The sequence below is a fragment of the Melitaea cinxia genome, chromosome 22, assembly GCF_905220565.1.
Source record: "Melitaea cinxia chromosome 22, ilMelCinx1.1, whole genome shotgun sequence".
Lineage (NCBI taxonomy): Eukaryota > Metazoa > Arthropoda > Insecta > Lepidoptera > Nymphalidae > Melitaea > Melitaea cinxia.
In genome coordinates, this window is record NC_059415.1 from 10423058 (window position 1) to 10434656 (window position 11599).

General features: G+C 33.2%; 1 protein-coding gene across 1 annotated transcript in view; it reads right to left on the reverse strand.

Moving 5' to 3' along the window:
- Nucleotides 1-4426: 4426 nt before the first annotated feature.
- The window catches only part of LOC123664617 (flocculation protein FLO11), a 204997-nt gene continuing 197824 nt past the window's right edge, over nt 4427-11599 (reverse strand). The window contains exons 15-24 of the mRNA XM_045599135.1: nt 11099-11216; nt 10574-10756; nt 9547-9650; nt 8282-8375; nt 7487-7852; nt 6968-7096; nt 6101-6223; nt 5568-5681; nt 4997-5112; nt 4427-4598 (exon numbers count right to left, since the gene is read on the reverse strand). Of these exons, the coding sequence (XP_045455091.1) occupies nt 4491-4598; nt 4997-5112; nt 5568-5681; nt 6101-6223; nt 6968-7096; nt 7487-7852; nt 8282-8375; nt 9547-9650; nt 10574-10756; nt 11099-11216 (1455 nt within the window). The 3' untranslated portion in view covers nt 4427-4490. The remainder of the gene's footprint in view (nt 4599-4996; nt 5113-5567; nt 5682-6100; nt 6224-6967; nt 7097-7486; nt 7853-8281; nt 8376-9546; nt 9651-10573; nt 10757-11098; nt 11217-11599) is intronic.

The following is an 11599-nucleotide window of genomic DNA, read 5'->3' on the forward strand; positions in this document are numbered from 1 at the left end:
ACTCTCATTTTTTTAAGGAAACATGAAGAATAGTAAAAAAAAAGGAATTTTGACAACCATCAAATCATCATAAAAACTATGTCAAAGTTCTTTCTTTAATTATACAGTTTGGCGAATATTATTTTTTTAAGACTGAAGCCGGCTGGAAAACAAAAATGATTTAATGTCAAAGTTGTTATTCTTGATATTTTAAATTGTAACCGTTTTTTTCAAGTTATATCAATAGAATAACTTACTACCTATAAACACATGACATAGGTATGTCAGAATTGTAATATTTTATAGCTGACATTAAATATTTTTATGTTAAATTATATTCGTTATCTACAATGTTAATTTTGGTTGGTAACTGAATATTATTCTCTAGTATTAAGTCATGTGCCAATCATCATTCGCCATATTGTAAATATTTAATTGTATATACATAACTTACTGCCAATAACTCATTCCATTTAAAAAATTACAGAATACGAATATGTGCGTATTTCCTTTGCAATTGTAATAAATCTCTTTTTATATTCCTTCTCTAGGATTCATTTTTATAATTAAGGTTTTAACAATGTTCAAAGTTGTAACGAAGTAAAAAAAACCACCAAATATAAATGTTGCGGTAGTTATACACATAAGGACTTACTTGTACAAGCTTTGTAACTTTTACATGTTATATATACAGATTATATTCTGGTTTATTGCAATTTTTGTGTATAAATTTTAATTGTTTTCAACTTGTGCATGTTTGAGCTTGTGCGAGTCAATGCCTCCTACGCATAAAGTCAGAACTTAGTATATATAATCAAAATTAATACTTTAAATTAAATAATAATTATGTAATATAGGTACTTTTAATGATTTAAAATCATGTTATACCTTATTGAGTTGGTCTTAGTAGGAAATATTTGGCTCGAAATTTGGAGAAGCACAACTTAAGAAGTATCTCAATGTCACAAAGGTCACAACTAAATACTATTCTCAAGTTTGTGTTTCTGTGACGAGTAAGATAAACAAAGCTCCTCAGGAAGGTAAGGAAGTAACAAAAAAAACTAAGTTCAGATTTTAAGCGTAGAAGGCAAGAAAATAGTTTTCCAGTGTGTAACCATAAAGTTTTCTATTACTTCTAATATTTGAACCCAGCTAATAATGCCATTCATAATAAAATTACTTTTGTAAGCATAATATATCGAAATAGAATTCTAATACATGTCATTAGTTCTAAGTCGGTTATAAATTATCGGATTTTGCAGCTCTGAACCTGCGAGAAGACTGATTATTCATCTTAATAGTTATTTTTGTTTACGATTCTAATTTATTGAAAATAAATGTTAGACAAATATCATTGAAGTTTTAATTATAATTTATATATTTAAGATTTTTTAAATACAATTTCTGGTTTTGAAGCATACCACAGGCAGAGAGGCCTAACCATCTTTATAGATTTTTTTTTATTTTTTATTCTTTTTTTACACAATACACACACGGGCGTCTGTTCCTAAAATAAGCAACTTAAAGCTTGTGTTATAGGTAACAGCTGACTGGTATAGTTACACATATTTTTTTCGATAAATATACATATGTAAATATATAAATAAATATTTATATTACACCCAGACTCGGGGTGGTAATCGAACCCACAACCCTCGCAGCAGAAAGTAGGGTCACTACAAACTACGCCAACGGGCTAGTCAAATCTTTATAGATGTTACCACCATATCATTTTTGTAGGCACAAAATCACTGTACTAAAAACACTGTTTCAATTTGACAGATTTGTTAAAAGATGGTATGGATGGTGTGTTGAACGTTTGTTATAATTTGCCCTTCATAGCTCTGACAGTATGTCACTAATATTTAAAAAGGTAAACATACTGGTATTAAGAAATTGTTTTAAACGTATCTTGAAGTACGGAAAGATTTCTTTTAAAATAAAAACACAATTTGGGACAATATTCGTTTATTTTTCACCAATTCATCAATTACATACGCAAACATTACCTAAACACATTTTTAATAACAGACTTTCTCGGAGAACTACTAACCATATACATCTGGACTATATATATTATATTGTATATTATGTGATACAGACGCAGATACTATTATTGACTCCACCGAAGCAAAGAATAAATTCCAACACTGACAATTTTCTTTTTAAACATTGTATATGAGATATGTCAAAAAGCTACCATTTTTTTTAAATATAAACACGCTTAACCTACCATTTATTATCTGTGCTACTAATCCTAATCTAAGATCTTAAAATAATTACAAAAAAAATAAAATCATGCATTAGAAAATATGAGGAACGAACGTCTAAGAAATACAATTACATACATATATATATATAATATTGTTTTATTCGCGTAAAAAAATAATAAATAATTATATAGCCTTTCACATTTACCTAACTACCCTCTTAGTGATGTTTATATCTATTTATAAAATATATGTATAAACATTCTGGCGATCATTTATTTATAACCACTACAATAAAAAAAATCAACTATTTCAAAATGGCGACATCAATGTGCATTCATCAGATTTAAGACTCGAATAAAAAAAACTACATTTAGAAAATTAAGAAATTATAAATTAAAAAATTAAACACTGAATAACAATTAGACATTATTACGAATTACATGATTTATAATACACCTTAAAATTTATTTAAAGTAATAAAATCAAATACACGAAATCTATATTTTTAAACATTTATATTCAATATAGTGTAAAAAGCCTTAATTATTAAATTTTATTAAGGAAAAAGGCTCGAAGAACACAGTTGCGGGAGTGACTTCAGTCAAATTTACGAGAGAATTGAAGAAAAATAAAAAAATTGGACTAGGGCTGTACCAAATATGTTGAAAACCTACTGGCGGTAAAAATTTACTTATAAAAATGAAGTTTTGTGGAAATTATACAGCCCTGATAACGAGAAAAATCTTTAATATAAAAGTCGCATTCAGAAAACATCGATTATAAATTTATTACATTTAATTAGATATGATTTAAATATATAATAGTAGATATGTCCGCGTGTATATTGTATTGTCCATATGTATAGTCCTTTAATACATTTTTTTTAGAAGTTTCCAAAGAGGTAATCTACTGTCAACGACTATGAATAACGAAAATTTCTTAAATGTGTAGGAAATTTTGTGTACGTAAATATTACGTTGTTATACAACAAACACAATAAAAATCGTTATATTTGGCAACTTCTAAGAAATAGTACAAATGAATAATATTGTATTTTTTCTTTTCGTTCTTTTACTGCTGTGTATTTATTGTTGTTTTGTGTCATGCTTTTTTGCATTTGCATTGCGTTTATCGACAAATCGTGTTCATCTTAAGAAAATGAAATTATCAAATTTCATTTGTAAGATGAACCTTCTTTAGGTATTAAAATTTCGTTCGAATTTTCGAGTGATCATCGCTTCTTTACTTTAAAACACTAAAGATAAATAAATCTTTAGATATCATAGAAGTGATACAGAAATTTATTTTAAATTTTTAGTTTTTCTTATTTACTAAAACTTTTTAAACGAGCTGCAAAGTTGTATAGTTTTCAAATGTTTATTTACTAAGTTTTACTTTCGTTACAAAAAAAAAAAAAAAAAAAAAAACTTTATATTAGATTTCATAAAAAGGTTGTTTAATTGTGTGTATTTTTAAATTTGTCTCTAGGGATATTTTTTTAATTGTAAAATTTAACTTTTTTTTATCTGTAACCATTAAAGATGACTGAAACAAAATATCTTTACATTTTTGACAAAAAAGTAAACTATTATGTGATTATCAAACACAATAATATCAAAAGATTTAAAAAAAATTTTATTGTACAAACAAAAACTTTAATTTCTGAACTTGCCAGTCGTAAAATTTAAATATTTTATTGTTAGCAACATTTAAATAATTCCATACATAACGAGATTATAATCAGTGTCACGGCCTTTTGTTATATTGTTATTTCCGCACTGCTTCCAAAAAAAGAAAATTGAACGCAAATCAAGTCAAATGATTTCTTTTTTAGTGTGTCATATTAATTATTTAGTAAATTTTAAAGTTTTAATTTCCAGTAGAACTTGCAAGATATTGTTGGCATTAAGATTTTATATGTCGTTATTTCATCGTTGCTTAGTTGTCAACGTTCAAGTTTATTATTATTATAAATTATTCACTTTTGATATTACTACTAGTATTAGGTTATTTATGAAGTAAAAACTTGCAATTTTTAAACTTATTTTGGGTTACATATGATATATGTAGGCCTTATTTAATATAACGCTTGTCATTAGTCAAAATACTTATTTTGTTACTTACTTGGTTGTTACTTAACAAAAAAAATTATTAACCAATCAGAACTAAGCACGCATATTATATTCTTGAACGATTTCAACAAAGCAACGTTACTTATGGAATTAAAAAATTTATTTAAACTTCAAACTAAAATAGCTTTTATATTTTCACGTCAAGGGTTATTTTTCTATTCAAATATTAACGTATTTTAGGCGCTGATCGATCGTTGCACAATTTGTTCCTACGCAATGTTGCTCCGCGTTTGATTTGCTCCATTAGTGACGTGTGACACACTCTTGGATCAGGCTGCAAAGAAAATTGTCTTTTAATAAAATTAAATAAAGACTAAGATTTAATTTTAAACTACCTTCAAATTGACATAAAAAAATAATACTTTCAGTTTTCGTAAATCTATTCACAGTCATTTCGGCGAAGTAGTGTTTGTATTATAAGTTATTGTAGGACAAGAGACAAATGACACAACAACAAACAGACAATAAAATCGGTATTGACAATTATCTCTTACCAACATTCTGGTTACACATCACATATCAGTACAAACCACAGCTAAGTAGCTGCTCTCAAGGAACGCTGTGTTCCTGTGGTGAATAAGGTGACGAGAGCTCCTGGGGTGAATTGGGGGTAGGGTAATACGCATTTGATACTTCTTGTGATGTCTTCTTTAAAGAAAAAGTGTCCATTACCTGCGCATGCGCATTAATTCGTTCCCTGACGTTAGTAGCTCGAGTGGATAGAGCTCGACGTTGTAATGTGGCCGACAGTTTGTCCAAGAAAGCAGGCTGTACCGCAGCTGGGACAGCTGAGGATATATTTAATAAAAAAACGATATTAATGAGTCGCAAATTTTCTTCAAATTCGTTCACAATTTTTTTAAATGTCCTAATGTTGGGCAAAAGAAAAAAGTATGAAACGAGTGTGCTTTAGAACACCCGACTGAAGTAAAACTTCTGCACAATAGAGTCTGCAGTGTCTCTTAACTGGCTATAAGAGAAACAAAATGTGTGCTTGCACCTCTCTCTTACTACGTTCGCCTTACCCGAGCACACTTTTCATAACGATTTCGTCACGCATTCAATGGCTTACTCCTTAAGTTAAGCGTTCGTAAAGAAGTTTTACTTCAATATTACACTTGGATTCAAGGCAGAAATCGAACCTATAAACCCACGGACTATAAAGCAGCGCCACTGCAAACTACAGCAACAGGCGTTTAGAAAAATATCACTCTAAATTATATATTCATAAAATTACTTATACCTTTTCCTTTCGGTGGAGAATCAGATGTAGTGATGGTGGATATCGTCCGCCTCGTTGTTCTAGGAGACAGTTGCGGGGCGAGTTTAGCACTGAGACTCGCTATTAGACCTCCATCTATAAACATTTGTAAAATATTACCACATTTTTTTTATATATATTACTAGGTCGGCAAACAAGCGTACGGGTCACCTGATGGTAAGTGATTACCGTAGCTTATAGACGCCTGCAACACCAGAAGCATCGCAAGCGCGTTGCCGACCCAATCCCCAATCCCCCCAGGAGCTCTGGTCACCTTACTCACCAACAGGAACACAACACTGCTTGAAAGCAGTATTATTTAGCTGTGATCTTCTGTACGGTCGAGGTACTCTATTTCAGTCGGACTGCTATATATTTTTAGCTGGAAATTTCCTGCTGTACCCTACCTCAGTTAAACTATTTTTATTTAAAAGGAAATGTTAAGAAGTAACTGTTGCCCAACATCGTCTATCAACTAAGGACAGTTAATCCCAGCAGTGGGACGGTGAACTCACGCTCAGCCATATGCCTCTCCGCGCTGTGAGAGCGGGCCGCCAGTCTTCGGGCAAGCGCGGCGCCGGGCTGCGCGTATATACCGGAGCACTTACTGGCTGATAGCTTATCTGACAGTTTCACTCCTGGAATATAAATTATAAAATCTCTCTATATACGAGCCGGTTTTTTTTTTGTTTGGTTATACTGCGAAAACTACTAAACCGATCGGAATAACACTTATAACATAAGATGCAACGTGTTTCGGAGAAGGTTTTAGTAAATGATATGTTGGTGATAACTTATCGTGTAAGAACATATGGACGGACAGAGGTCGCTAGTATATGTATATATGTCGTCTCTACATGTGTTTGTCACCGAACTCCTCCTAAACGGCTAAACCGATTTGGTTAAAATTTTGTACGTATATTTCTATTGGTTCATGGATGGTTTGAAAATACAATTGGATCCGGTAGGTTACCACCTAAATCCTACTATCGGTATGTCAGAAATCAATTTTTTTTTTAAATTAATTAATAAACGCTCTACACTCAACGACCCCCAGTAGGATTTTTTTCTGTGTTGGGGGCCAGGAAATACAGACAATACACAAGCACAACACCCAAACAACGACAAACATATATGGCCGATACAAATGTCTGTCGTGAGCAGGAATCGAACCCGAGACCGCCAGCGCAGCAGCCAGTGCTATGACTGCTACGCCAGCGCGTTTCTGGTAGCTGTATTCCAGGCAGGAAAATATGAGGAATCTGCCGGGTCCGCTAATACCTCATAATTTTTATCGAGTGTACAGGCTTTAGTGATTTTTTTAAACGAATCTACATTAAATTGAACTCCGTTTTTTACCATTATTTCAACAACAATCTTACCCGTCTGCCCGTAATGCGATTCATTATTAACCCTCGGTCCAAAGCTGGAGAACGTATTCGTTTCCCCATAGCTGGGAGTTGACGGTGACGAACCATGGGGCGACCCCTTGCTCTCACCATATATGCCTCCTGGAAATTATAGTTCATTATTATATTTGACGAGCCGTTGGCGCAACGGTTGACGCACTGGCTGTTGCGCCAGCGGTCGCAGGTTCGATTCCCGCCCACGACAGACATTTATACGGTTGGGTCCACATGTTATGTTATCCGCTTACCATCAGATAAGACTCTACAATTATTTGCCACCATCCCTACTAATATTATAAATGTGAATGTAAGTTTGTTAGTTACGCTTTCACGCTAAAACTACTCAACCGATCATCATGAAACTTTGTACAAATATTCTTGGAGGTATTAGAAGTAACATAGGATACTTTTTATTAAAACAAATTCAATGCGAGCGAAGCCGCGGGTAAAAGCTAGTTCTTCTTAATAATTAATCTTAATTGTTAATCTTACCTGTATTTGTTCCATAGATATCCGAATTGGAACTATTCAAGCTATTCTTCCTGACAAACATGGAATTCTCGACATACGTCATGATCCTATTTCCCGTTGTTCCGTATATAGGATTTAGACTGCCCGAATTATTTAGACTGACCGTAGACGAAAAATTACTCTTCGCTTGCTGGAAGGTACTCAGCTGGGTCGGACTTTGGGACTGGGCATAATTTTGGTTTTGGGTCTGGCCATAATTTTGGTTTTGGTTATTTTGACTTGTTTGATTTTGATTTTGAGCGGTTCGACGGACGATACCGGGCGAGGCAGGCATGTGTTTTAATTCAGTTAACTGTTTCACTGTCTCAGCTACGTTTATGCTTGGCACTAAAAATAAATATTAAGATATTGATGATTATGGCATTTTTTTTAAATTAATTATGACTCTTATATATCTATGTGTTACTTGATATTTATAATGAAACAAAAAGAAAATATGACTAAAACATTGGATCTGGACATGGACTGGACAGTTAAAATGGCGATGCTCACATTATGAAATAAATTTTCAATTTAATTATAAGGAAATTTAGATGAATCTTATACAAAATCTCAAACTACTTTAAAACGGTACTAAAATGACAACATCAAGGTACAACAGCTGTATTTACAAAATCAAATACTTTATTAAAATAGGCTTAAGGGGTTGAAATCGCTTTAAGGGGTTCAAAAGCACTTTCAAATCGTCATTTTACAATCCAGAATTTTTTTTTACTATATAGACTTTTTGTACGGTAACGTATTAAAATACATTACCTGCGCTATTTTCATCAGGTTGCAAGAGGAAAGCGGGGGGCGGCGGTAGATTGTCTGTATCGTTAGTGTTTAGCGATGGACTTTGACCAGTACTCTGAAAAATAGATTAATATCCAGGAATATATTTACATATATATTATTTAATATCATATATTTTTTAATAACATATACACACGACCGTCTGTTCCTACGGTAAGCAACTGAATGCCTATGTTGTAGGTAACAGCCGACTGATATAGCTAAATAGTTTTTTTTTTTTTTGTAAATAGAAATAGAAATAGTACATATATAAATTAATAAGTACACATATCACACCCAGACTCAGGCGTGCATCGAACTTGCAACCCGCGGATCAGAAAGGGCCGCTGCAAACTGCGCCAACGGGCTAGTCATTAATATCTACGAATGTTTCTAGATTACAAAGCAGATCTGCTACTTTAAGGGTCAAACAATTTAAGGTCAAAAATTTTTTTTGGAAAACATTTTTTTTGTAACAGTTTTTTATACGTGTTACAGCAACTTTTTACTGAGTGTACAGATTTTGAGTATTATTTTTTATTCGAAAGCTGGTGTTTATCGTATCTCCCATTCAAACATGATCAAGATCTGACCGTACCTTTTGAGTTATCTATAATATAAAAATGAGTCGCTGAATACACATTCGTTGCTAAGCGCAAAACTCGAGAACGGTTGGACCGATTTCGCTAATTCTTTTTTTAAAATATTCCTTGAAGTACGAGTATGGTTCTTACGGAGAGAAAAATTCAAAAAAAAAAATTAAATTTCCTGAAAAAGTCTACAAACAACACTTTTCTATACTCCCATACAAAAGATTTGTGATAATACTTAAAAGTCAATTAGAAGTTCGCCGGGTCAGCTAGTAACTAATAATAAGTTTTTTCGTTTTCTTTGTTTGAGAACAGACAATTATAGTAAGTATATATTTTTCATTTAAACATTTTATGATATGTCGGAGACAGTCGTTTATACGATTGAAAAACATCGAAGAAATCAAGAATAAAGTACAGAAAAGGACAGCGAAGAGGACAGCACTGTCGAACTGTTGGATCAAGACGTTAAGAGGAAGTCTTGTCACACAATTGAGTAGAAATTATTAAAAAAAGATCAAAGCAGTTTCAATCTATTTTTCGTTCAATTCGGTGTTATAATTTAAGTTAATCTTAAAAAATTATATTTTACTGTTTTGAAGTATAATCGATTGTATGCTCAAATCGTTTACAAAACAAAAATTATTTTCTATGTACCTGATAGGAAGGCCTCTGCGGTCTCGATATCGATGAAGATCTCCGGACCGGCGGAGGAGGCTTTCCCACTGAACTTGATGAACCACGCCGAGACCACGCTGTCGCTGGGGACATACATACACTTAATTACTGCGCCAAACTGAGAGAGAGAGAGGTGAAGAGACAGAGGTGGAGAAAGGGAGAGATGGAGAGAGAGACGGAGAGAGAGATAGAGAGAGAAAGAGATAATAGAATATTTTCAAATCAGACTATTGAATCCTATGATTAGTGTGTAAAATAAATAAATAAAAATTAAAAAATATTAAACTTTCAATAATTTAATGAAGAGTACAATGTTAAAATATTTCCTACTACGAATCAATTAATTATTTTGTCTTTAAACACAATTAACAAAACTATATTGTATATTTTGAAACTAATTTTCAAAGGTAAAATCAAACTTGCTACTTTTTGTTGATTTTTAATTTTCTGTAATAATTATGTTTATTTGCTACCAATTTTAAAGCCAAATTCGCAATAAAAAACGAGTGTGCCTTAAATCACACGACTGAAGCAAAACTTATAAAGCTCCATCTAACTTATATCTCTCTCTCAACTTCCGTCCGCCTCGCCCGATCACAGTTATGGTAACATTCTCGTTACGCATTCACCAGCTGACTCATCAAGTCAAGCGTGGGTAAAGAACTTTTATTTAAAAAAATGAATGTAATTAATTACGCTCCAACCCTTCGTCCTTCACTTCCATTAGCAAAGAGAACCCTTGTTTTCACTACCCCGGCTAATGTAACTTCATACAAACGACTGTACCATCATCCCAGCCTAGCAGTCCACTGCTAGATATAGGCCTCCACAAGTTCGCGCCAAAAATGCGTGAACTCATGTGTGTTGCCCATAGTCACCACGCAGGGCAGGCGGGTTGGTGACCGCAGGGCTGGCTTTGTCGCACCGAAGACGCTGCTGTCGACTGCAAACGACTGTATACTATACCAAATTTCCAAAAATCTTTTGCTAGAGCCATTCAGCCTACCTGTCATAGAAACGGGTCGTTTCTTCGGTACGGCGGGTTTCTTGCCGATAGTCGCAAAGGTCGGAGAGTCGACCGCCTCGTCTAACGATCGGACCGCCTCCTCCAAACTCCCCAGCGATATGGAGAAGTTTTCCCTCGCTATCGTCACTGAGTCCCTTCGTAACGTCACGATCTCCGATTCGACTAACGCAAAACAATCGCATGCAAAGCGTAAACAATAAAAAAAAAAAAAAACACATACGAGGCAAGTAATTGAAAAGAAAAAATAACTAAATTCATCAATCATCGACAAAACACATCTAGCACAATGAAAAACAAATAACGACAAATATGTCTAGATGTTTGCATACAGTCAGAATGTTGAATCAAATAATAAAAACTAAATATTACAAAAAAAAATTAAGACAAACACACACACAACTCAAATAATTTTAAACAAATTTAAAAATAATTAAATCCATCAATCATCAACAAAACACATCTATCACAATAACAAACAAATAACAAAAATGTCTAGATGCATACCGTCTGGATGTTGGATCAAATGTTGGTGGCCATGGTCTTCAGCTGCGAAGGCCCCTTGGCTTCCGTATCCACTTGATGATTCTAGCGATGATTCACTTGCACTGCTTTCTGAGCAGACCTGCCAAATAAAATATTGTTTTTTTTTTTTGCTTCATTTTCAAAACATTCCTTTAAATATCGTTTAAGGGCACAGGTGCTAGAGCATCCTGGTAATATTACAGGCTTTACTAAATAAATGAAGTTCAAATTTGGTTAGGGGGGGATCTTAATATAGACTTTTTTCCTTTTGTGTTATGTGGCTTCTTCACTCGCCTTAGCATTGCTAAGTGCATTACTAAGGCGAGTGAAACCACATAATACTAAATATCGTTTAAGGGCACAGGTGCTAGAGCATCCTGTTAATATTACAGGTTTTACTAAATAAATGAAGTTCAAATTTGGTTGGGGGGGGGGGGGATTTAATATAGACTTTTTTCCCTTTGTATTGTTTATGTAGCTTCT